This window comes from Triplophysa rosa, linkage group LG9 (genome assembly GCF_024868665.1).
Source record: "Triplophysa rosa linkage group LG9, Trosa_1v2, whole genome shotgun sequence".
Taxonomy (NCBI): domain Eukaryota; kingdom Metazoa; phylum Chordata; class Actinopteri; order Cypriniformes; family Nemacheilidae; genus Triplophysa; species Triplophysa rosa.
In genome coordinates this window covers 17,601,596-17,629,452 of record NC_079898.1, presented here as the reverse complement: position 1 = coordinate 17,629,452, position 27,857 = coordinate 17,601,596, and the positions used below count along the sequence as shown (strand labels likewise).

Genomic DNA, 27,857 nt, shown 5'->3' with positions numbered 1-27,857 from the left:
ATCCAAGATGTTTCAAAAACTTGTAATTAACACGGAAACCTAATGAGTAAATTATTTCTGTATAATATAGTGATCTCATAAATCTATTGACAGAGTTATTGAATTATTATAATATTTATTAACATTATTGCACTGTATGTATTTTAAGTGAGGCAGCTACTGTGTAAATATAGGGTACAAAATACAAGAAAAAATCGTTTAATGAACAATAAACAACAAAGGAATGGATACATCAACATCCATTTGAAAATGTTGGTAAATACTAGCCTACTATATATGCACAGGATAAATTCTACAAAAGCAACACATTGAAACTGAAATTTTAATTCAATCCACCTTTTGCATTATTTGGAAAATATATCAACTGAACATAGTGCAACTTCTTGCAGTGTTGTAAACCACTAACCCAGTGTAGTCCCCAAGGGAGAATAATAGCATTTAAAATAGATTTGACAGTCAAGTTTGGAGTGAAAACAAGAAATGCCTAAAAACAGGTTCACTGTTGACTATGTCATATCGCTGGTTGCTTCACCAATATTTCAAAATTCTCCTATTAAAACGGCTTCACGATTTTCATGGAGATGTAGTTCTAAAAGAATACAAAAGAGGTGTTAAGGCAATGCACATGATACAATGATATACGTATTATGATATATGTATTTAAGTGATAATTGATTGATTTTAAAGACTTACAGGCAAGGAGTACAAGAAGATTCCAAGAAACAGAATCACCAGTGAGAGAATAAGGATTCCAATGAAGACCCATTTGAATCTGCGCCATACAATAAACTTCATGGTCTTACAAGGACTTGTGAACCAAAAGAAGGATGTATCTGGACGGCTGTTGAAATACATGAAAACATTTTACTGTCACATCATCTAATCAATCAATTCCTAAAAGACTAAAAGTATGATATTCTTATACTTTGGAGGATCAAGTTTGGGGTTCATGTTGGGTTCATCTCTTCCCTTTCCGGCTGGCCTCTCCTCACCCTCCTTCTCCTCCACCACTTCTAGAGTCATCTCCACTTTACCCTGACACAAATACAATGAGCATAATCAACTTGATGTACTAGTTTACAATGCATACTGTATGTGCATCACCATTATACTGCATGCTTGAAAGTTAGACTTACTGCCAGGGTTTTTTTGCCATCCTGTTCCATGGCACATGGCCACCACCCTCTCACTGACTTCTGAGAGAAAAGTGATGTTAGGGGAAGGCTCTTGCCTGTTTGTGTTAGCATGCTTAAATTGCACTTCTCAGGGCTCTTAGAAGGGGGAATAAGATGAAGCAGATCCAACTCCACTGTGCCTGTTTGAGAAAGCGTGCTATCAGAAATTCCACATTTGGAAAAATGTGCTCAAAGCTTTTTTCTTTTCTACAGAGAGCTGAACAATTTGGTTGCTATGTATGTTCATTTGAACCATAATATTCACCTAAGTAATCATCCAAAGAGAACTTGTCATTGTCCCAGATCTGAATAGTCAGCTTGGGAGGGATCCTGAACTCAGTTTTGTCGAGATTCCAAAAGTGCTCCTAAAAATCAATACACAAGGTTTGTTGTAAATACTAAACACTATTATTTGTTTAACACATTGTCTAAAGCACTAACCTTTCTAGACACAATACACAATTGTTCTGCAGGCAGATATTCAAAGCCAAAGACAAATCTCCAGTTGAAATTTCCATCTCCATCTAGAGACCTGTAATGGACGTCAGTTTTTTGCTTGTCTTCGTCCATGCCCGGCATCCACCTGTGAATACATATAATACCGAATGCATGGCTGACGTATACAGCAACAGGTTTACGAATTAAATACAGTGATTATAGTCCATTGATACAGAAGATTTTATATTTAGATAAGCGATTACCCTTTCACATAGATGTCACTCATGTTTTCTCCTGTGATGCTGGTCTCATCCAGAATGACTTCAGTCGTGTTCCAAATGATGGCTCGCAGGAAATATCTTCAATGAAGGCAAACACTTTAGAACAACATTTCAACACAGTCATTTCAAAGATGTTACAGTGTGAGGAAAAAGTAGACTGTACTTTTTGGGTTTGCGAGGAGTGATGTGGCAAACAGGTCCGGGAATACCAAGGCTTTTCGGAAATATTTCAACCCACATCTGAATTTTACCCTGCAAAGAAAAGTGAACGCGAGAGACACGTTGGGATAACATTGTCGTATACCTGCATATGTTTCAAAAGAGCTGAGATCATAGGGCTGACCTGAGATAGAGTGGGCTGGTAGGTGCTGAACAGGGTCCTGTTCTCCACATGCTCGGGTACGAGGCCTTGCCTTCTCAAAACATGAAGGCAGATTCGCTCCTTAGGTGGGCCCAGGTGTGGGTGGATGCTTTTATTGGCCTCTATGAGCAAAGTGGCATGCATACAAAATATCAGTTCATATTCAGATATGTGTATGATGTCCAGTCTAACGGTTTTAATGTACATACCCAGTTCAGCAAGCCTGTACTCTCTTCCTCCAAAAGACAGAAAACTACCATCATCTGCAATGTGAGGAGCAGCAATTCCTCTCATTCTGGCCAGATTCTGTAGGATCTGAGATGGTTTGAGTTGGTCCCTCCACTGGTTCACTCCAGATCTGTTTCAGACATATTCATAAGACACATGCGTCACATGATAAACAAGTAAAATGACTACTAGTAAAATGAATACGTACATGCAGTAAGATTTTGGGATGCCACAGTGAGAGCCAAACCGCGACAGAAGTCGGTTCTCAAGGTCTATCACTGTTTCTCCCACCTTCTCATCAGCACTGAGCAGGTCAAAGTCATAGACAGAAATCTTCAAATCTTTGTCTTGAGGGATGTAGCAGCTCAACTCAAACAGTCTGCGAACATACAAAACATTAAAACCGCTGTAAATACCACTGAATTAGAAATACACAATCTCTGATTGCATCACAATTCAACTCCATGCTAACCTTCCAAAATCTGGATTCAAGGTGTTTGGTTTATAGTGATCTCTGTCATCAATCGTTTTCTTCCCCAATGTAATCTTTATGTATGGATCACACTTGATAAAAGGCAAGTATATGTACATGTTAAATTTCATAGATGTGCCCATTAAAAAGTTGCATTATGGGATGTTTTGTGTACAAACTCACCATTCCGTTGTTGTCTTTGGGCTGAAGGTCAAGGCAGCGTACGATGTAGATTCTGACCAAGCACTCCTGAGGGCGACTCTCAGGCAACTCCCTAAACTCCCGTGGTGGATCTGACACACTTGGGTCATCAGATAGGGGATACACTCGAAACGACCCCTGTGAACAGAGTCAAAACCACATTGCTAAATTATTTTTGCTGGCACATTTGTACTAAGGAAAGACCTTGTTGTTACTCTAGTTGGCCTCCAGATGGCAGTCTAACATCATTTATAGTATTTGGCACATTGAGGCAACATTATTTTCCTAGTTTTGTTTACAATCCTTCGCACTTGGGAACTTGCCATTTAGCAAACGCTTTTAAAATGTTTATATTATTACATGTTACAATACACCAGTGAACATTCCAAACAACTTGAGATTAAGTCTTTTACAAAGTCACAATGGTAAAAGAATGAGTTTGTAATAGCAGCAACTCTCAAGTTTCCACAATCCCCTACTTCAACCTGCAACTTTTGGGTTAACCGCGTAGATCCCTAATGATGAGAAACCACCAGCCTTTTTAAAAAAGCCACTCGATTGAAAAGCAAAGGAAGTTTTTGTGAATTGCCATGGGTTTCTGAGCACCACATGGCACAGACTTGCCTTAAACTCTCCCACCACAGACGGGTCGTCATCCTCATCCTCAGTTTTCCCCCTTTGCAGTTTGAATGTACTGCAGAAGTCTGTCAGGCCCCTAAATTCCGGAACCGCCTCGAGCTCTGTGTCGTAAACCTAAAAAAACATAAGCTTTTAACACTGTTCATTAAATAACAATGGGCATATCTGCATTGAAACACAGGCAGGATGCAAACAGGATGGTAAGAGCAGGCGGGTAAACTCACTGTTAAGGTGTCATATCCCTTTTGGAGATAAGGGCCACACTTATCGGGCTCATTAATGGAGGCGAAGAATTTACTCCACCAGTCGACCGTGTCTTCTTCCTAAAACCAGAATTGGGTTTAGAAGTAACAATCCGCCTCCAGTGGTTTTTTAGCTATAACGGCACGGCTTTAATACTGTTATGTAATGAATGGTAAACTTTGTGGTTGATTAAATATCACAAGGGTTTAAAGATAAAACGAGTAATTATTATAAAAGCAAAATTAGTCCTTCAAATCTATTCACTGTACCTGTCTGGAAATGCTGGGCATTCCGCCTCCCATATCAATAACTACATCTCTGGGAGCGGCTGACATCATGGCCACTGATATATAAATAATATACAAAAAGAACATTAACAAGGGAATGTTACTGATTGTATTTAGATATTTTTAGACATATTTTTGTTTTTCTAGACATTTTTGTAGATATTATGCAGACTCTTATACAATTTACAAGAAATAAGAATAGATTTTAAATGTGACTTTACCCCTGGCAGACATTGCCACCTCAGTGGTGACTGTGTACGGGTCACATCTAAACTCCTCCAGGGAGTGTATTGTACATTGTCCGACAACTGGTTTTCGGCCAAAGGGCCTGTGGTCAATAACTTTGAGCACAATGGGTGGAGTATATATCTCATCTTTGGGGAGAAGCTGAAGAGAGAGACATATTTAGGATTTCATTTTTAGCTTTATTGACAAATCTTGATTTTGTGTCATTGTAAATTGCGAATCTTGAAGGGATAGTTCACCCAAAAATTTAAATTCTGTCATCATTTATTCCCCATTGAGTTGTTCAGAATCTGTATAACTGTCTTTGTTCTGATGAACACAGAGAAATATATTTGGAAGAATGCTTACAACCAAACAGTTCTTGGCCACCATTGACTACCATAGTAGGAAAAATAATTTTCTTTTTACTTGTTCTGTTGAACACAAAAGAAGATCATTTGAAGAATGTAGAACAGCAAACAGTTCTGGGGCACTTTTGACTACCATTGTATTTTTTTCTACTGTGGTAGTCAATAAAGTCCAAGAGCTGTTTGGTTACAAGCATTCCTTCAAATATCTTTCTCTGTGTTCAACCAAACAAAGAAATGTATGCAGGTTTGGAACAACTAATTCATGACAGAATTTTCATTTTTGGGTGAACTATCCCTTTAAAGTAGTACCTAGATGTAGATTAAATACATCTTAAAGCAAATAGCAGATTCTTTGAATGAGGGGAATACTGTACCACTTTGAGGAACAGGACAGATCCTGGGAAGTTAGGACTTTTCTTGATGTTCTTGATTATGCCAGTTTGAACCGTGTGCCCTCCGCATTCAACTATAAGGCTGGGAGACGACACTGCAGCAAGCTGATATGGCTTCATGTTTCTTAAACCCCATGCCAGGATCTGTCGCAACACATCACAACACATTTTGTAATTCCATTTGGTTTCAACCCATTATGTCCACAAGCCGGGTGATTACCTCAACAGCAGTGAGCTGCACCACAGGCCTGATTCCCTGAGGAACCATGTACAGATTCTCACTTCTTCTAGGTGGAACCAGTGGCAGGTTAGCTTCATTTGCCTGAGGTCAACAAATGAACAACATAGGGCATAAACAAATCTGAATGGTGATGTGGTTCAGGCGACACCTTTAAATGTGTCACTGGTTTTTGTATATTTTAAATAATGGAGAACTGGCATGTCTCCATGCTCCATACTGTACTTTGGTCAGTATAACAAAAAGTTACAAAACAGTTGACAGTTGTGTGCAATTAAACAAAACTCTTATATTACACAAAAAAAACTAACAAAAATACAGGCTACACCCTGTGATTTTGAAACTGCTGAAAACCATGTGATACAAACAGTATTTACATACGTCACTATGAGACCACCTGTGAAGGCAGAAGACAAATATTTGCACTAAATTCTTACATTCGGATCTAAAGTACTCAAAATATTTATATAAAAAACCACCTTATCTTTAAGGAGGAGCTCAGCTGCTACCAGCATCTCTCCAGCGTTTCGTCCTTTCATGGTTATTGGGAACCAGAGGAGTTTCGGGATCAATGGGTTCCCAGGATTGAGCTTCACTACTGGAAGATACGTAGATCTGCCCATAGGTTCATCTTTTCCCTGTGATACATCCAAAAATCATTATTAAATCATAACACCAATCATTAATGTACATCCACAATCTTATGAAAGTTTAGCTCATATTTTACGGCTTCATTGTTTTATATAATAATAAGAGACAATTTGCGTCACACTCCACTAATCTGGAAGCCCTGGTTCTTAAGTATTCGTAATAATAGAGAGTCGTACCACTTGGTCACTATCATAAACTTCCAGAACAACACTGGGTGGGTTATAAGCGATGGTCTGAGGGTCGCCGTAGATTTCAATGTCATCGAAAATGAGGGTCTGGTCCCATGTGGGGTTGAGGTTGGACTTGATGATCTCTGTGGTCTTGCTCACGTGCAAAAAGGACACGTGGACATAGGGATCTGTAAACAGACGACCAATAAGCCATCATTCATTAAAAACATATCTGCTGAAGTGATTGGAATTCATGTCTGGTGAAATGCATTAATGAGTTAATGACTCATATTAGATGAAAAATCACTTGCCTGAAAAGCTGTCTTTATCCATAGGAAGAAGGTTCCTGGCTTGATAGACATAGACTCTGAGATGATAGATGAATGACTCTGTTGAGAAACAGTGGCTTGGGTAAAACATCAAGTGGGTTGTATTGTATCAGACCTATGTACTGTATGTCTCAAATCTGTATAGTCAATAATAAACTTACACTATCTGAAATTTCTGGAGAAACTACCAGGTTGCCAGTAACTTACTGTAGATTTATATGCATCTAATTTGATGGCAACAGTTTGTTCAAAGATTAATTAACATTAAACATTACAACATAAAATAACATACAAAGCATTCTGGAACCAGAAATCCTCATCAACCTTAGTTTTCTGTTTTTGTTTCTTTCTGATTTTTGGTTCCCAGAATGCTTTGCACGAGGCTGTTATTTTACAGTTTTTTTTTTCTGAGAGTAAATTATGGGAAAATGTGTATTCCTTTAACACATTGTGAAGTAACTATTTTAAACAACCTTATAATTTTAAATAACTTCTTTGGAAACACCAATAGGTGTTTGCTGCTTCCTCTTCCTGTTTGCTGATTTAATGTATCAGCAGTTTCCAGTATTTCTATTGGCTCCTACAATGCGTGTTGTATTTTGGCGTTGTCTTATGTCCCGAAAGGGAAGAGGAGGGGTGTGTTATTCTGGGAGATATAATCAGTATGAGGAAATTAGATTCTTTTAATCAGCAGGCACAAATAAACATGACTCACTGTCAAATCTGCAAAACACAGTGGGTGTGCTGGCACCAAAGAGTTTAGCCGTGTCCTTCTTGCTGCCCTTCTTGCTGTCCTCATCATCGTCTATTCCCTAAAAGCACAGAACAGTTTGTGTCCTTTCATGTGAGATCTAAATGAAATGAGAGTTGTCATTCTTAATCTTGCTCAGGCATCAAAGTACCACAGGAATGTTACATAAACAAGCAGTAATCCTTTTAATCCCGTGTCAAGGATATATAAATGAGCAATAAATCCAAGTTTGTCCTCTACCTCAGTTAATGCAATGACCAAAGGTAAACATATTTCAAATATCTAATTATCATGTTCAGGTCTGACAGTCATTGAAAAAAATGAATGGTCTAACCAATGCCCCCTCCAAGTTAAAGATAGCCGACGGGCCCACAATGTTGGCCGGTGCCATTTTTCTCCTCCAGCGTCTGCGGCGGAACGTGTCTGAAGAGCGCTCCTTCCTGTGGAATTTCCAGCCAATCAGGGATGAGTATTCCCAGCCATCGCCTAAATCTTTCTTCTGTTGGGAAATTGTGATTATACATAGTACAAACAGTGATTAAGCCATCAGAAGTGATCCTGAATTGCAGTACAGGTGCAAAAAAGAATAAATCACACAATAACTGTAATGAAGTGCCCTTACCTCGAGATTGGGTGTGTCTGCTATCTTCTTACGGGGTCGAACCAGTCTTTTTCTGCGATGGATGTGGTACATTTTCTCCGCAGCAACCCAAGACCTAGGTTTATCATCAGGAGGTATAGTGATGCCATATTCCCAACCTAGCATCCAACAAAAACAGTGGAAAAACATGTTTATAAGGCATCCTTTATGATGCATACATATATATATATATATTATATATATATAAGTCTAAGACCACTAATGAAAATGCTTCGATATAATGCAATTTTCTCAATATTGTCATTACAAATTTTGTGTAGTTAAACATGTTCTTTCCCACGCACAATAACTGTGGTAAAAATATCATTGGAAACCCTGAGATACTCAGTTTTGAACAGCACATAAAAACAAAACAAACTGATTGTTTTGCATGTCAGTCAGACGGCTCCTCCTGTCTAAGTGAATAGTTCAGAATAAGCTTCTATGTGAACCAATGTCGACTTTTCGCCACTTAAGTAAAACCTAATGATCCATATTATCCAAGTCTGATTTTTTTTAAATTCTAGAAATGATCTAAAAATGACCTAAAAGAAGTGCAGATACTTAAATATCAATTTATCACATTTCATTGGTTTCAATGTTCCTGGTTTCCATTTTGGAAACTTTAAAACTCCACTGCCAAAGACTAATGTGCATTAAGCACTCACTGCATCCAAATCTATCTGTGTTTTGCAATAGTTTTATCACAGGAATACCAGTTCCTGACCTTTCTCATCCACTGCCCTGTTGATGTCAAAATTCCACTCGTCTTCCCAACGCCATCCTGGAGGACACTCAAACTCCTCTGGGCTCTGGGCTTTCTCTCCATTCTGCGTAGAACAAATCTCTTAAAATCACTTGAAAAACATTACCTGCTACTGACCCAACAGTGAACTTTCTATGTGGCCAGTGGAAAAAGTCAGCTGCTTCCAATTTCCATACTACATTCAACATTCAAATGTAAAACTCAAATGTGAGCATTCAGACTGCATTCAGCAGTCAGCCAGCTCACAAGAAGATATACTAGATGTAAGCTTTCAACTGGGATCTTTTTCTGTGCCAGGATATTTTTTAGCGGCGCCAGGATGTTGCTCTCACCACATCAGTGTAGGGTTCAGCCGCAGGTTTCCATTCTCCCCCCGGGAAACGTGTTTCGTTTTGGTAGACCTCATCTGTGAATTCGGAGTGCCCCGCATCAGCCTCTGTAAGCAGGCTGAGTCAAACACATCATGTATTAATGGGGCGGTGGTGACAGGCACCGTATACCTCTCATTTCTGTTTTCTGTTTTATTTGTGCACGCACACAAAACACTCAAACATGCCAACAAGGCCGTGACACAGTAAAGGGTAGGGAGAGGGGTCAGTGTGGGAAGCTCTAAAAGAGAAGAATGAGCTGACTGTATAAACACAGAGCAGAGAGAGACTGGCTGAGAGGTTAAGAGAGGAATATGTTTATTTTACATCAGACCAACTATGGATGTGTGCCAGCTACCCAAGTTTCCTTTGATTGTGTGCAAAGAGCTCAATAGAGACTACATGTACCACACACACAGGATTTTACAGGACTTTTTTGTTTTATTTGATAAGGAAAACTGCATAGGATGTTATGACTTATATCTTGAATATAAAGTATCTCAAATTATGTCCAATTATGTTATATATTTTTTGTATAACATGTAAGCATAATTCACCAAACAAGTTTATGCTTAAAATGTTTGAGACTGTTGTAAGAAAAATGAACTTATTACAAAAATATTATAAAAAAATCTATAGGTAAAATATTTTTTTGTTTGTGTTTTTTTTCTTTGCAATGTAGCTTAAATCAGTGTCAAGTTAATAATGAATAATCACTATAATTATTATATCAACCACAGAAATATATCATCACTGTTGGGTGGAAACCTCATATCTCTATATTATGTGATTTTTATTTTTTACATAAATCATTGCTTTTTTTCACCCTTACATTTGTCTGTGGGTTTTGCATATATTTAACTTAAAATACATTTTTTTTCCATTCCCTGAAAAGTAGCAGTTTTATAACGATATTTAGAAATTGATGCACATACAGTATTTATCATACATCATCAGCTCACCAGCGCTCAGGGTCAACTATCCAGTCTCCTTCCCACTCCCAGCCCCGGGGAGGCATAAAACGCTCCTGCTTTAACTTCACCTTCCCCGTCACATCTGAAAACTTGTGGCGGCCGACCAGACCTGTGGTTCCCCATTTCCCAAACACCTGAGCCTGGTTCTCATACTAGCAAAGAGGAACAGAAAATGGATGTTACTGTGTTTCCAAGCAAGTTCACACAACATACCATGGCATAAAGTAGAATCAGAATCAGAATCAGAAGAGCTTTATTGCCAAGTGTGCTTGCACACACAAGGAATTTTCTTTGGTGTTGGAAGCTTCTAGTACAGACATTCAACACAATGACAATACAATATAATACGATTTAAAGTCTAAAAGATTCTAAATTGTGCATATATAAAATAAAGACTATTTTACAGAAAATGGGGGGTAATAACATATAAGAGACATTGTACAGGGTAGTAAATAGTAGAATATACATATTATAGATACATATTATATACATATTATAGTAAAAAGAAAATGTACCATTTCTGCATATACGCTGAATGTTCCCTCTGCAAAGGTGTTGAATTTCTTCTCATGTGCAGACAGACCCAGCCACATGTTCACACGCAGCTGCACAGGAATCTTGAGACCTTTGTTTTTGTCCATTGGATACTATAAAAACGATATGTGCACTTTTAATCTGCTTCAGGATTACTGGCACAAATATTTATTATGAATTGATGAGGGATTGGGATCAGGAATTGAGTATGTTTCTGTTAATATTATTAGAATTAAAATATTATTATAAGAATTGAATTAAAATGTTTAATGCATTTACAAATAGCTAGTGAATCCTGGCATCAGTATGATATTGAGAAATTCTCCTCTTTACCTGTAGGAAGATACTTTGTGTCCTGCCACAGTACTTGCCGGTGGCCTGATCGTTGTGGGTTGAGTAGAGCACCTGATTGGCTGGGATGCGGGCATAAGCCACACGTTTCTCTCCTCTCAGCATCCATATGATGACATCAGGCATGCTGTTCTGAGGCTGTGTCAGAAATTCAAATGACCATCTTGATTTTCAAAGGGGCTTTTGGTTATAAACAGGACTGTACATTATTACACTATAAAATTCCTTCTTCAGTGTGAACACAGATATTCAACAGGATCAGATTAGTGTCTAATGAGGCAGGATTCAGAGCCAAACCTCTTCTGTGAGCTGTTGTAGTCGCTCCAACCAGTCCTCTATATCAGGCATGGTGGCTTTAACATCAACAGCCTCGTCTCTCATGCGATTGGCTGCATCCTGGATGCTGGCCATGGTTTTGTCACGCAGATTCTTGATCTGAATATCGAGCGCTGTCAGGTTCGGCTTGCCCTCCAGATCTGGTACCCTGTAACTAATAGCAACAGCATCCAAGAGCCTCAGTCCCATTTCGCTTTCATTGTAAATGGTAAACATTCTTTAACATTTCTCCTCTTGTGTTTCATGAAGAAAAGAAGATGTGTTAGAAATGGTGAATAAATGATTATACTATTATAAAAGGTTTTACCAGCAAACACATGCAAAAAAAATCTGTCGTCTCTGATTTACCTGGTGAGGTCATCGATGAGTTGAGTGATGAGTTTCAGCCAGATCTCAGCTAGACGAGAGTCCGACACTTTAGCCAGGATGGCCGTCTTCAGAGAGGTAATGTTTGATTGCTAGAGGAAACACATACAAATGATGTCATTTCTTTGATTCATATCCATTTGCTAAAATGTTGAAATGTCACAATTTAACTGCATTAAAATTATACCAGCCGGTCAGCAATGTATAGAATGATGTTCACTGCATCCAAGCGATGGTTGATGTCCTCCCAGAAAGACGTGAGGATCACAACAGGCTTAGAATCAGCCCAGGGCAAGTAATAATAGTGATTTCCTTTAAAACAAAACACAAAATTCCATTAGCAAAGGTTTTGATGGTTTTCTTATTTGTATGAGTCATGGCTATTTGTGTTCTGAGATCATCTCTTTTTGACTCACCATCAAATACAGCACAGCTTAACTGAGTGGTGGAGGCCAGAGGTTTGCAGGTGGAGTCCAGTTTATTTCCATAGTTCCCAAAGCTGACCTCAAACTGAATCGGTTCACCTGGTTCTTGAAGCATACATGCACTGTGGAACACTGCACATAGAGAATATTTCCTTCTGCGCTGGTATTTCTGCACAGTAAGGTACATAAAACAAGACGTTTAAGAACCCGCTTCTGTGAAAATAATGTCCTACCATATAATTGGACGTAGGAAAAAAATGGGACATGCTTGCCATTACCTGAGCCACCAAAATGTCATCGTTTGAAATCTCTTCCACCTTCTCCTCAGTTTTGTTCTCCAGTTGAGTAGATAGCTCGATCAGAACCCTCCCTCGATACGCCACCCCTTCACCCTACAACACACATGCTGACTGTAAAACATTTGACAGCTGCCGCAGATTGTGCAACAGAAAACTGACAGTGTAAACGTGAAAGGCTGCCTGTGCTATGTTTGCTGGAATTCTTTACGCAAAGCTAACAGTGAATAACAATATTATCTTGAAAGCTAAGGTGTTGCAGAGATGTTTTCTTTGCCAGCATATTTCTCCACAGCCCTCACCTTTCCGCAGTTCAGCTCCTCAAATGGGTCAGGAAGCCCAGTAAATTCTCTAGGACTTCCATATAGGTTCACAAAACATGGACCGAAAGCAGGAAGAAAGCCCACCTCAGAGTCTGCAGTGTCCGCTGGAAAAGAAGCAAGCAGTCAATGAACACAATAAAAAATACTTCAATATATTTAGATTTATTTGAAACATATATATATATATATATATAGAGAAAGATATATATATATATATATATATATATATACTGTACATATGACAGCATAGATCATATGAGTTAAAGGTAATGTATGACATGGAAAAAATAATACATAGCCAGAATAGTAACAATACCGTTAAAGGAAGAAGGCAGACCATTCTCTGGTGTCAATTCTGGTGAAGAAAGAGAGAATACATAGATTGTTTGACAGTGAAGTTTCAAGAGCTGCTTTTTTTATAAACAATAAAACAACAATAAAAGAAGTAAAAGAACACTTTAATGACACGTCACATGTCCCCAGAGCCCAATATTAACCTGACACACCAAAAACGGTGGGTATATTGACAACATCTAAAGATCATAAATATTTTATTTTATAATATGTGTCCTAAAAACTCATTTTTCACTCCACTCATCAAAACTCACCAAAGACCATTTTTTCATAATTTTTGTGCATGACATATTCATTGTGGACCTGAATCTTATGAGATGTTAATAGGAAAACCCTACCCCCTTCTCCCCCAGATGATGCTATTTTGGTCAGATTCAGGAAGGTGGTCCCAATAACATCATTCCTTGACAGCCGATCCCTGTGAAAGAGTCGATTAGCAGAATGAAACCAGGATAAAATTAGAAAATGACACAAGCCAGACTCAAACTCGGAAAAACAAGCACCGTAGCTCAACCGCTATGCCACAGCTTCAACAATGTCAAAGAATATCGAGATGTATTTATAAATATGTCAGATCAGACAGTGAACCTACCAGTCAAATAACGTGAGCTTGATGCGTTCACACATCGATGGAAACTAAGAAAGAAGAGACATTATGCCCCTTACTGAAAAGTATTATAGTCATTTTACATTTATAATGTACTGTATTTTTCAGCTGATAATGGGCTTTAACTCTTCCTACAGTACCTTGACCTGCAGGTGAATAAGCTGGTTCCACTCTGGATTGGCATTCTTCTCTACAATCTTCGTGCAAACCTTTATGCAGAAAAAGCAAGTCATCATCATGTTTTTAGCTCTTCAACAATAAACTTCAATCCTTTGTTTTACCTTTTTGCCAGCAAAACTGACTTCTAGAAAAGGATCCACCAAATTTTTCTTGTCATCTGTTCCACCAAATATGCTCTTTACTGTCTGGGCAAACGCATCATCCACTGTAAGTGATATGGGAATGGAAGAATGTTACCGGCGGCAATAAGACAGACAATGTCAGTAAACAGAAAGTCAGTGGTGTGTTTGTCAGGATTACTCTGTGGCAGGTCTTCTCCACGGTAGATTTTCAGACTGAGTGTAGCCATACGCAGAGCGACTCCCGCCGGTAGCAGCAAGTTACTTTCTATGTCATCCTGTTCCTCATTCCCTTCTCTTTTTTCTACCTGATCAAAAAATCATCAATGCCACAAAAACTTAATAACATGAGATGCTAATTGTGATTTGAAATCAAAAGTTTGAGTTTTAGTGCATTATATTATAGTGGTCTTCTAAAAGGACACTTAGCCTGTGTTTCTAATATCACATATTTATTTATGCATTTTGCCAGACGCTTTTATCCAAAGCAACTTACATTGCATTATCCTATACATTTTGTTTCTAAGTATGTGCAATCCCCTGTTGTTAGCACCATGCTCTTACCACTGAGCTACAAGAAATACATATACGTAATTACTAATTCCAGAGTAAATGTATATCTTATTTACAATGTCCCAATGTCCAAACTATTGTTATAGCAAGCCAAATGCATTTAAATTACCATGTAAGCTCATGAATTTCACATAAAAAGTGTCAGATGCACAGATCGTTGGAGAAATAACATTTCATCACCATTAAAAATCACAAAAAAAGTCATTTTTGCATTTTGACTTTTAATTGTGTTTTATATTTTGGCTGACTACTCAGTTTCTAAGCATTTCAGTTTCAGAAGAGCATGAAAACATCCTTAAACTAGCTACAAACCAACAAACTTCTTGAAACTTGAGAGTTTAGCTCACTGTACACCAGAGGTGTAAAGAGTACCTGAAAACCATACTTAAGTAAAAGTACAGATACCTTGCAGTGAAAATTACTCCATTACAAGTTACAAGTCACCAATTCCAAAACGACTTCAGTAAAAGTCTCCGAGTATCTGATTTTAACAGTACTTGAGTATTTTACTCATACTGAATGTAGGCTCAAAGAAGCACTAGTCCTCAACACTTAAGAGACACGTCAGTGAAAAACAGTTGATTTGTGAGGAGAGCAATCGCATTTATTTTCTTAAATCATAATAAGACTGAACACCTCAAAATTGCAACAAATCATGGTCGACACCATAACCTACGTCATTACAAACACCCTAAGTCTCATTTAAGCTCAAGTGCTCATAAGTAAACCAAACTCCTTCAAAAGGGTCTCTTCAATATAACAGATAAATAAAATAATGTTAAGTAGAATTAAAAAGTCAAAGCCTTTTTGCACTGGACATGCTGGTTTGGGCCTCATCGCCAGCTGCAGTCATGTCCTCATTTCACATACACGGTTAGCCCTTACCTGCCATTTCTACAGTAATATATTGGCAACACTGTTGCCAGCTAGTTACTGTAGGTGTTTTACAGTAAACTACTGCAATGGCTGTTTGAAGATACATTATTAAAGAATCTATTAACGCACTTAAGTCACACAGTCTTAGATGACCAAGTGTAAATAACAGATGAACACAATAAATCTGTCAAGATTTCACCAGAGGAGAATTAAACACAAACATCAATAACATCTTCACATATTACAGACACCACTTTCACTTTATATCTGTCATCTGTGTAAGATCTTATTGAGATTTAACTCTAGTTCATAGTGGTTCAATTAGCTATGTTTTAAGTCACCATTATGGCGATCAGTGTTTGCTTTGGTTGGACTCTTTGACTTTCTTGTAGCTTTAAAATGTACACTTTTACCGCAACTTTATGTTTGCTTAGTAACTGAAGATACATCTGAAAGAATTCAATCATTAAATAATAATAATATAGCATTTAAGATTTATTAAGATATGTTTGGTAAAGTGATTACATGTTATAATGGAAAGATCTCTGTCAGAAAATCTTTCTTTGCAATTGAGACACAGTTAGACACTTGACATACAAACCTCATCAATGATGACAAACAATCATGAATGAGTTTTGTACTATGTACCCAGCATGCATTGCAGCATGAAGCTGTTCAGTTGATTGTCACCATTGTTGAGATTCATATGTGGATGGTTTATTTCTCTGTGTCCGACTCATTCTATAGGTTAATATTTTGTCTTTTGAACTTTTGAAAATTGAAATACTATACATTCTTTTTACTGGTGTACATCACTTCATGGCAATAGTCCCACCATATGGTCAAATTTTGAGAAAACATGTTTAGAGCACATTTAGGAAGAGTTAGTTTTTAAAATAAGAGCTATAGATGTGTGACCTACAGTAACTAGCTGGCAACAGTGTTGCCAATATATTACTGTAGAAATAGCGGGTAAGGGCTAACCGTGTATAAACCGCCAGCGATTGACATCTACCTGATACTGCACTCATATTCACATAAAGAAGCCATGTTGACAAGTTTTTGTAAGTTAGGGCAAAATCCACAAGATTGTAGTACCTTCATTGCCCTGTAAATGGCGATATTAATTATAAGATAGGTGTCATGCAAAATGTAATGTGTAATTGCATTAGTCATTACAAATGTAGTGGAGTAAAGAGTACATATACTTGTTCAAAAATGTAGTTAAGTAGAGAGTAAAAGTTGCTAATATCTTTAATACGCAGTACAACTACAAAGTAGCCAAAAAGATACTTAAGTAAAGTAACTAAGTACATTTACTCCAATACTTTACACCACTGCTGTACACCCCTCCTTTACATCAAGAGGTCCTTCAACGAACAATGTACTCAATGAACTTTACCAAAGAGGCCTTGCATGCGTATATATCCATTTGTGTGGGTAACTAAAATCTTAACAGTTGAGTACTGTATGCTTTCAGACTTACCGGAGGCTCATCTCCGGTTCCAACTACGAACATGCTAACTTTCAGGTAACCTTTGGCTCCAGAGCTGGAGTCATCGGTGTCGCTTAGCAACAGCCACTTTCTCATAACTGCATGCCCTGTTCACACCACACATAATGTATGTCAATAAAACACCAACTTTAAAGATGCAATTTTTTTCATTGTTACACAGTTAACACAGCTTAGTTAAAGGCGGGGTAACTGATTTCCGAATTACGCTTTAGACAACTGAGTCGGGCCGAGTACCAAAACAGCCTTGTAGCCAATCAGCAGTAAGGTGCACAGTGCACAGGACAGACATTAGTCGAGCCGAGCGCTGACGAAAGTGAAAGATGGGGGTAGGGGTGTGTTTGTTTTGGTGATTTGAACATCAACAACGGCTAAGAGAAATCGGACACCCCGCCTTTAATTCGCATCAGTCAATCTGTTTACGTACCAGGTTCATCGTAGATATAGCCAACATCCAGCTGTGTTTGAGACAAAGATTTATAAGAAAACGTAGTATACTAAAGTATACTCTTATCCACTGTAAATGTTTATAATCGCTTGAAATTACACAATAGAGTTGTACATCTACTATGATGACTTTAGGATTGTATGGAATAAGTGTACCTTAAACTCCCCCATAAGACTGTCTGCTCTCAGAGAGTAGGCATTGTACACCTAGATTTAAGACAATGGAAGATCAGCTAGGGTCAAAACATTAGATAAAGTCTAACTGATATATAGACACGAATATATCTAATATCTAATATACTGTATATAACTGATATATGCATAGACACAAATGTAATGTAGTGAATTGACATCTAAAGGCCACTTAAAGTGGTTTAGGATATGCTCCTGGATCTTTATTCGCATCGACCAATCAGTGGCTAAAGGTTGGGGCTATGATTGGTTGTTGCACCAGGAAACCTCATTCATGAACATATCCTATTTGTGTTGCTGTGTTGTGTAATATCTCAATATCTATCCTACCCGGATCATGATGCTCTCGTCGAAAAGCTCAGAGGGCAGCATGTTGACATTATAGAAGAAAATCTGTGGAAAAACGACTTAAATTATGTAATGTTCAAAAAACAGTGGACCACAAAATAACTCACACTAAAAACCGCGAAATGCGAATAGAAGTGGTTTCAGCGCAAATCTCTTGTCAGAACATGTCTGTAATATTAAGAGATTGTAAACTCACTGAGGCAGGTGAGAGGAGGACAGAAATATCAGGGCTAAAGGAAAGAAGAGGGACAGCAGATTTTTAACAGGCGCAGACAGAGCTGAGGAGACCAAAGCCTTAAAAAAGTCCAGAGAAAGAGAGGGAACCTATCTAGGTAAAAATATTTATTGACCAACGACGAAGCAAAATGTTCAACAAGAGGCAAAACATATACTATACCTCATCAAAGAATGGATTGTTTCCTCTTCTGACTCTTGTTCTGTGGGTCTGACCGCATACACATACTTTGACCACCGGCTTTATGTTGTTGCCAGGCAACTGCCGACCCTCAATGACTCGAACACGGATCTAATTTACAATAACATTATATTTGCTTGAAATCCCAGAAGTTATCAGATAAGAAATGTAACAATATCAAGACATACTGTACCTGAAAGTCTTGGGGTTTGTTGGCCAAAGTTCTTTGTCTCTTTCGAGTTGTACGAATCACCTTTTTTGAGTCTTTTCCAGGCTGTCCAGAGGGAGAACCTCCAGGTTCTCCAGGTTCAGTCCCATCTGCAACATCTTCATCATTGTCCACACCTTTCTCCTCTTCACCTGCTGACAGCAAAGCAAACAAATATACATAGTGTACTAACATTTGTTTACAAAAGTGTCTGTAAAAAAAGTCATTTGGCCTAATTGCAACACACAGAAACTAATCAACTAATGCAGCTAATCAATAGATAAATAAATATTGTAAGTAATAAATTCTGTACAGAATAAGAGTGTAACTAAAAACTCTTAACTTCGTTCTAGTTGAGGTGAATCAATAAAAATTTTATACTTTATTTTAGAATTTTAATAAAGTTCTTTCATCTATCTGACTCTTAAACAGGTTTAAATAACATGCAATTTTTGCTACCTGACTTTTATAAGTACAGTAACTAGTAACTTCTAAGACATATTATGTCAACGTGCTAAAAGCACGTGTTATGACCTATTTTTCCAGGTGGATTGAAAAGGGAGTTTGCATTGTAAACAGTGTGTCAAAAAGTGTATTTTAATTTTTTTTATTTTTATGACTTTTATATTTCGGATGTTCCTTTTGTATTACACAATTATTTGGATATATATATATATATATTTTTTAAATTGTCTACAGAACAAAACTGTTTGAGTGTCCTTTGTGTTTTGAGCGCTTCGTGTATCCTGTATTTGCATCATTAATTTCCATGTGTTCCAAGTAAACACAAACAGCAACATTCTTCCTGCATCTCTGTAGGGCAGTCCAACCCGAATGACGTAAGATAAAAACAGAAACAGTGAGAGCAAAATAAAATGACCTCCAGTTTCTCCAGCGACAGATCCATCTCCACCTCCGAGATCATTTGGGTTTGGGACGGTACTTGCGGGAGGCTCATAACCAATCGTAATGTTAATAGTTGCCTACAGTAGAAAATGCAGAGACATGGAATTACAATACTGTACAATCTAAAGCTTATCATTTTAAGCCATTTTAATTTGGCCAATATACAGTATAAGTTGCTTCACATTATTATTCTTTGTTCAATTTTATAAAAATTACCCCAATATCCTGCTTTTTTTCATTGATTAGAGGAAAACTCTTTGAAGGAAGAGATCTAGCCTGACCAGAAGCCAAATCCTTGAGAGAGATCTTTGCAGAACCAATAAATCTACAAAACAGAAAGTACTTGATTTTCAATTGCACACATGGCTTATGAAACTCTGTGCTTTTGTTGTAGTACGTACACACAGTATAGAATTGTATGAAAAATCCCACTTCCATCTTTTTATTATTCAACATCAATCTGATACACTGTTATTCTAGGACTGGTTCACATAAATTTGTGTTTTTAGCAACATACATTACATTATGTTGTTTCACTTCAGTTTTTCGCAACATCAGTCATAACTTTCTTACACAGCTAACGCACACACCTGGAATAGACCAGAGTAGTTTTGCAATGCCTGGTGATTCAGCTCTGGTAAAAATGTTGGTCGGGATCAACCACCACATTTCAACACAGGAGCAATGATTAACATTTAGACATACAATATTTTTCATGGCTGATGAAAGCATTGAGTTGTGAGCGTACTGTATTTTACAGATTGCATTGTACAAACTATTTCTATTTACTCGAAGAAGAAAAATCTTGTTTTCCATCACAATCCCCACTAAAAGCTATACAGTACAGCAGAACCAGTGGAGCTTAGAGATGGAATCAGAGGAGAATTACAGCTGTTAGTAATTACACCACACCACAGACATATTATGTGCCAGGCAGAGAGGACAAAAGCAAACAGATTTGATTTTTTCCTACTATGGTAACCAATGGTGGCCAAGAACTGTTTGGAAGAAATGTATACCGATTTGGAACAACCTGAGGGTGAGAAAATGAGGGTAAGACAGAATCTTCCTTTTTGGGTGAACTGTTCCTTTAAGACAACTGTTTTGGTAAAGCTTATCCTAACACACTGGCATGTGACTAAGACCGCAATGTAAATAATTTACATGACAGACATACTCACGGCAAACAACATCATCGTTCAAAACCCATTGCATTTATGATGAAAGTATGATGCAGTAGCCTCGTGTGATGACAAACCTGTGAGTTTCAAATCTGAGACTGATATCGCCAAATAATCTGACACTAGGATTTGTTAGTACAAGTAAAATATGAACAAGGGCATCATGGGTTGTGGTTATTTAAACCAACTTCATTTATGTTTCTCATAGAACGTCTTGGTTACGTATGTAACCTCAGTTCCCTGATGGAGGGAACGAGACGTTGTGTCGAACCGACAGATGGGGTTCGCTCTTGAGAACCAATCGTCTTCTGACTATTTGGAAAAGGCCAATGAAATTGGCGAATGAAATTTGCATGCCGGACTCCGCCCCGGACATCCGGGTATAAAAGGAAGCCGGCGTGCTCATTCATTCACCTTTTGGGCTGAGGAGCCTGAGAGCATCCCTCGACCACTGTGGTGGGCGGCCAGCGTTGTGGCATAAAGGACACAACGTCTCGTTCCCTCCATCAGGGAACTGAGGTTACATACGTAACCAAGACGTTCCCTTCCTGTCGGTCTCTCGACGTTGTGTCGAACCGACAGATGGGGTTCCTCTGGAAAACGCCACAGCGCTGTGCCGCGTCACAATCTCTAGCGAGGCGACGCTGACTGGCCTAGGCGTGTCAGACGTGAGCGCCATCGTGAAACTTGTGACCATCCAGTGGAGAGGTAGGGGGGTCCCAGAGCTTTTTAGGAAAGGTGGGAAGCCACCTACCACCGGCCGTCACAGGCGGAGGCCTGTTTCTCTAACAGCGAGAAGCCGCCCGACACCGTAAGGGCCACTGGGTAAGCGTTATTCCCCCCTTGGGGGGAAAAACACTGCAGAGACCACTTCCTGCCGTAGGGAGGAGATTAGTGGAGACACCAGCATGGTCTCACCATCGGGGGAGATCTCATGGGAAAAATATGCAGACTGAAGAGTTAACCGCAAGGTGGGAGTCCACCTAGGGAGGTCATGGGTTGCCGGCGCGGTAACCACTCATGAGAATACATCAGACAGAACCACCCAGTGGGGGGTGGGGTTACCACGTCTGGAGCACTAGGTCCGGTTAGAGCTATATGGTAGATAACTCAACTGTTACCCAGCCTAAGGGGGCAGGGCTGCTCTGCCCAGCCCAGCCCGGTCCCCAAGAAGGTGCTTAGTGATGGATGGAATGCCCAATCTTCACCCAGTGGGGGGAAGAAGGGAGGCAGAATATAGCGCACTGACCCACCTAAAGAGAAGGGGGAAGGCGCTTTCGCAGCCCTACTGGTCGCCGTTTCTCACCTGTTGCCCTGCAAGACACGGGCTGACACCGGTTCCACTCGGAGGTTGTAAAACCTCACGAAGGTGTTGGGCATAGCCCAACCCGCAGCTCGGCAGATGTCTGCCAGAGAGGCGCCCTGAGCCAGTGCCTACGAGGAGGCCACACCCCGGGTGGAGTGTGCCCTCACTGCCAACGGACACGGGCAATCTTGAAACCGGTACTCCGTAGTGATGGCGTCCACGATCAAGTGCGCCAGTCTCTGTTTGGAGACAGCCCTCCCCTTCTGCTGACCTCCAAAACAGACAAAGAGCTGCTCAGAGCTTCTGAAGCTCTGCGTGTGGCCCAAGTAGAGGCGCAATGTGCGTACTGGACACAACACGGATGGGGTTGGGTCTTCCTCCCCAGTGGGGAGCGCCTGCAAGTTCACCACCTGGTCCCGAAAGGGAGTGGTGGGAACTTTGGGCACGTAGCCAGGCTGTGGTCTCAGGATCACGTGAGTCTCCAGGCCCAAATTCTAGGCACTCTGTGGACACAGAGAATGCTTGTAGGTCCCCTACCCTCTTGATGGAGGCGAGCGCCACCAGGAGAGCCGTCTTCATCGTCAGATGAGAAAGAGCGGCGTCTCCCAAGGACTCGAAAGGGGGCCTCTGGAGGCCCGCCAGGACCACTTCAAGGTCCCAAGAGGGTACGGAGCGCGGACGAGGCGGATTCAGCCTTCTCGCGCCCCTAAGGAACCTGATGACCAGTTCGTGCTGTCCTAGAGACTTGCCAGCACCTGGTTCGTGATGTGCGGCGATAGCGGGAGAGAAAGGGGAGAGGTTACTCTCAAGTCTCTCTTGTAGGAAGGACAGCACGTACCCGATCGAGCATCTCTGCGGGTCTTCTCCTCGAGAAGAACACCAGGACGAGAAGATGCGCCACTTCAAGGCGTACAGCCGCCTAGTGGCAGGGGCCCTAGCCTGCGTGATTGTCTCAACCACCGCAGGGGGTAGGCCACTCAGGATCTCCTCGTCCCGTCCAGGAGCCAGACATGGAGGTTCCAGAGGTCTGGTCTCGGGTGCCACAACGTGCCCTTCCCCTGCGAAAGAAGGTCCTTCGTCAGGGGAATCGGCCAGGGGGAGTTGTCGTCAGAAGCATCAGCTCTGAGAACCAAGTGCGATTGGGCCAGTAGGGCGCAACCAGTACCACTTGATGCTCCTCTTCCCTGACCTTGCACAGCACCTGTGCAATGAGGCTCACTGGGGGGAAGGCGTACTTCGCTTGTCCCGCGGCCAGCTGTATGCTAGGGAGTACCAAAGGGAGTACCAAAGCGGGCAATGGGTGGAGTCCGGGGAGGCAAACAGGTCCACCTGGCCTAACCGCTCCCATATGAGCAGGACTGCGCGGGGATGGAGTCGCCACTCTCTGCGAGGCGTCGATTGACGAGAGAGCGCGTCGGCTGTCTGGTTCAGGTCGCCTGGGATGTGTGTGGCTCGCAGGGATCTGATCACCTGCTGACTCCAGAGGAGGAGGCGTCGGGCAAGTTGTGTTAGCTGCCGTGAGCGTATGCCACCCTGGCGATTGATGTACGCTACGGCAGTTGTGCTGTCTGACCGGACCAGCACTTGCTTGCCCTGCACGAGGGGCTGCAGCCTCCTCAGTGCAAGTAGCACAGCCAACAACTCTAGGCAGTTGATGTGCCAACGCAGCCGGGGGCCCGTCCACCGCCCGACACTGCGTGCCCGTTGCACACGGCACCCCAACCCTGCAGGGAGGCATCCGTCGTCACCACAAAGTGCCTCGAGACCTGCCCTAGGGGGACTCCCGTCCGTAAAAAGGTCATTGAGGACCAGGGGGTCAGGGTGCGCCAGCCCCACCATCGAGGGAAGTGAGGGCGACAGAGCTGGTCTGACGGAAATGCGCCGAAAAGGGGGCGTTCCATGTCTTACTGAGCTCCTCATGCACCTCCGGGAAAAACGGGACCGGGGTTGGGCGCGGCTTGGAGTCGCGTCCAGACCCGAGGTACCACGTATCCAGCCACGAGCGTTGGGGGAGGGGCGGTGCAGTGCACTGCAGCCCAATGCTCGCGGCGGCCCGGGAGAGCATGGTTGACATCTCGATGTCCGCTTCATCCTGGGCTCGACCCCCCGAGGGAGGGAGCTCCGAGGAATCGTCAGGATCAGATGCCAATAAGTCACCCTCCGATGCTGCAAGCGACATCTCCTTGTCATCACGTACTTCAGAGTACTCCTGGGGGACGATCAGATGAGCAAGATGGGGCGCGAGCGGTCCGTGAGCCTGTGGCTGACGGGTTGCCGCTCACAGAGCTCCCCTTATCACCCCCACCGCTCACCGTCAGGGATGGCAGGGCCGTAGCCACTGTGATCCTAGGACGGGAAGCTGACGAGGTGGCGGCTGCTTCCACAAAGAAAACAGCTACCCGTGACCGCAACGTCTGAATAGCCATACGCCCGCAGTGTGGGCATGACGTATCCACAAATGCTGCCTCAGCGTGCCGGAGACAGACATCGTGTCCGTCCCCCTCCTCAATGAGCGCGTTGCACCCACGAGAACAGCGGGACATGCCGCGCTGGAGAAATTTGCTCTTTTAGAAATAAAAAAGGAAAAAACTCAAACACCTCCGGAACTGCCGAGACGCCCAGGGGAGAGTCGCTGCAGGAAGGGACGGTCCGCTGCACCACGTCGTACCGATTCCAGCAGAAATAGATCAGTAGAGACCGCAGAATGATCATAAGATCGAAAGCTCCGAAGAACAAAAGGTGAATTAATCAGCACGCCGGCTTCCTTTTATACCCGGATGTCCGGGGCGGAGTCCGGCATGCAAATTTCATTCACCAATTTCATTGGCCTTTTCCAAATAGTCAGAAGACGATTGGTTCTCAAGAGCGAACCCCATCTGTCGGTTCGACACAACGTCGAGAGACCGACAGAAAGGGAACAGTGACTCCCTTTATATTATATTGTTGCTTTAGACAAATACTGCAGAGGCTGCTGGTATTACGTGATCGGTTTTGGAACACAATAATAGAATATTTAAACTATTATTATGATTTTAGACGATCCAAACCATTGCTCTTTCCTGCTGAAAATACAACTATTCCTATTGAAACAATCACTGCAGTCTTCAATCCAAAATAGAAAACACAGAACTCAGGGTTTAACTTATGACTCATGAAACTATGCTAAAACTTTGTAAAATATGGCACTTTCCCCAAAGTTCCCCTATAAGATTACTTCAAAATCCCATACTGTATAAGGCCAAAGCCAGTTGGGAAGGAATATAAAAAGAACAGTAGAGATTAACATTCCAAGATGTGTGTAAGTAATATGGTGTATCACCAGCGTTTCAGCAGCTATCCAAGAAAATCCACAATCAAACTAAACACGTTATCACACGCATTACCCTGTTTCTTCATTTTGTTGCTATGTTATTCTCCAGCCTGTGACAACAGAGAACAATACTCCAGTGAGTATGTGCCGACATGTGCATGAGTATGAGTCCGTAAACCTCAACACAAACCCACTCTGGACGTCTCTGGTGTGACTCATGGAAACATCATTACCATGACAGACTTGTGCAATAAAACTTGGAAAACGAAGCCCATGGAGGAAAAAGTCCCCCTTTGCTCACTATTAAATGCAGTTAATTCTGACCTACTAAGCAAGAATAGAACTACTGTATATAGCCCCACTTTATGAATAAAAAGTAATATTAAAAGTAACAGCTGCTGTTATCAATCCCATGTAAATATTAGGGAAGGTTTTAAAAGAACACATTGTGAACCTGCAGTGTTCCTTCATAATGCCCAGCTTTTCTCACCTCACATAACTCAAGTTTGTAGCAAGTGTAGCAAGTTTAGACAAGGTGGTTGGGTGTGGCAATGAAGGTTTTAAAAGTTTTCTTTCCTCAGCTCTGCTCTAACTACATCTCCTTTTGGCAATGGCTTGCACTAAACCATTTATTCACTCAGCATTTACAAAGTTACTCCTTATTGCCCCTTCACCTAAACATAAACACCCCGCCCCCTGGTATAAAATTAGAGTGATTTCAACTACAGTGATATAACATTCATAAACTATTACCTCTCAAAATATGACTACCATGGTTTAACCATGGTTCATTTGTGGTAATGTTTTTCATAGCAAAACTATGGTTAGTATTTGTAGGGGCTATGGTCTTATTAAATGTAGAAAGGCCCATGAATCAGTGATGGGTGCAGACAACTGTACATACTTGTGTTTTCCGATGGTTTCATAGTCTTTCACAACCACATCAATGAATGAGGAAGAATCCAAAGGGGAACCTTTCAAATCAAACTCAATGATCTGAGACAAGAAAGGCAAGTGAATGATCCAAGTATATAAAGTAATAAATAAATGATGTTAGCAACAAAAAAAAACAGGGGAAATATCACTGACCTCATTCCATAGAGGATTTAATTCACTGTCAATTGCTTTTGTTTTCTTTTTTTCACCTAAAGAATAAAAACCTCATGAGTTTGAGCTCGAAAGTTCAAAACTGTCAAGTATGAGTTGTATTATTTCAAAGCATGAAAGCATCATATTTTAACTTTTTCATACTTTGAAATGTATGTTTCTACAGTATTGTACAGTTTCAATGCCACTAACGCTGTTAATTATGTTTTTAGTTAGATTTACAGAAATAGCTTCTTAAAGTAACAACTGCACATTTTTTTCATTTCCAACAGGGAAAGAGAGAGAGAGAGAGAGAGAGAGAGAGAGAGAGAGTATCCCTTAATGATGGGTCATTCCAATCCCTTATAAGGACATCTGCTCTTCTTTTCATGCAAACAATGGCACAACACAAACTGATAGATTTCTAATTCTATAATGCATATAATGCTGAATGTTGATAGAAAACGTTTAAAATACCAAATTGCTTCAGTGCTTCATCTAGGAAATAATTTTATTTTATGATACATAAAACACACTCTTGTCTTAAAAAAAAGTTAAATTATGATAATTTCTGCTTTAACCCATAAGAGCAAAAAAAAAAACGTATAATGAGACATTAACTTACTGTAGAGAAAAGTGACGTTCTAAAGCTTACCTTTAAAAATAACTGCCGCTATGGGATCTGGAAGTCCAAGTGTCTTTTTGGGAATTCCTTTGGCCGATTCAACAACCACCCTCAACATGTTGCCAAATATTGAGAGTTATGGATGCACAGAAGACATGGAGTTAACAAATAAATTTCACGGAGAGCAGATGCATTGACCAGAAGAGGAAGCGCAGAATGAGAGGAGGAACAACACAACGCGCAGTCCACCTTCAACTAACCACCTTTGCCTTTTTATAAAGAACGTTTTAACGTGTCTTCAGTTATTCATTACACCAAACTAACACTAATATCTAAATACTGTCTTTTTGTTGTTTGCTGTTATAAATAATAGATGTAAGCCTAGACCAAGGACCTCAAAAGAACAAGGTTAGTCAGACCCAGATTTGATTCTCTGGTGATGTGGCTTTGGGGGCTGGAGGAATAGCATCAGTGATCAGAGGAAACGGTAAAGACTGCCACATCCATCAAGTCAACTGCTACCATTCCACAAAGCCGAGATAGAGAGCACAAACCTAATATCAGCATACAAATAATGCTTTGTCTGTAGCCTACATACAAAACTAACAAACTCATTTGAATAATATATTTTTTGTGTCCAGGCTCCACCAAGTGGTGGCATGTTTAACTCACATTCCCTTTTAGTCTATGGTTTTATTTATGTAGAAGTGGTTCATTTTATGATTTAATGGTTATTGTTTTACTACAAAGAAAAACATGTATGGTTATTTTTGTTAAGGA

At 40.6% G+C, this 27,857-nt stretch overlaps 1 protein-coding gene across 1 annotated transcript; it reads right to left on the bottom strand.

Moving 5' to 3' along the window:
• Positions 1-182: 182 nt before the first annotated feature.
• On the bottom strand, positions 183-27,576 carry myofl (myoferlin like). Its single transcript, XM_057341747.1, has 53 exons — positions 27,108-27,576; positions 26,456-26,511; positions 26,271-26,362; positions 19,786-19,894; positions 19,544-19,646; positions 18,649-18,815; positions 18,438-18,566; positions 18,023-18,085; positions 17,657-17,707; positions 17,481-17,511; positions 17,027-17,142; positions 14,273-14,399; positions 14,074-14,177; positions 13,933-14,001; positions 13,778-13,821; positions 13,524-13,603; positions 13,148-13,186; positions 12,811-12,935; positions 12,491-12,604; positions 12,204-12,381; positions 11,975-12,099; positions 11,770-11,879; positions 11,383-11,575; positions 11,068-11,223; positions 10,716-10,847; positions 10,189-10,352; positions 9,191-9,305; positions 8,820-8,922; positions 8,075-8,211; positions 7,787-7,951; positions 7,417-7,513; positions 6,684-6,761; positions 6,379-6,560; positions 6,031-6,189; positions 5,534-5,635; positions 5,296-5,457; positions 4,547-4,712; positions 4,308-4,381; positions 4,020-4,118; positions 3,781-3,909; positions 3,139-3,294; positions 2,956-3,047; positions 2,692-2,862; positions 2,465-2,613; positions 2,238-2,377; positions 2,058-2,146; positions 1,877-1,972; positions 1,617-1,758; positions 1,441-1,540; positions 1,137-1,315; positions 926-1,035; positions 694-841; positions 183-589 (listed from the first exon to the last, which is right to left on the bottom strand). Exons 1-53 carry the CDS (start codon positions 27,193-27,195, stop codon positions 554-556), a joined length of 6,141 nt encoding a protein of 2,046 aa, XP_057197730.1. The 5' UTR covers positions 27,196-27,576; the 3' UTR covers positions 183-553.
• Positions 27,577-27,857: the final 281 nt, after the last annotated feature.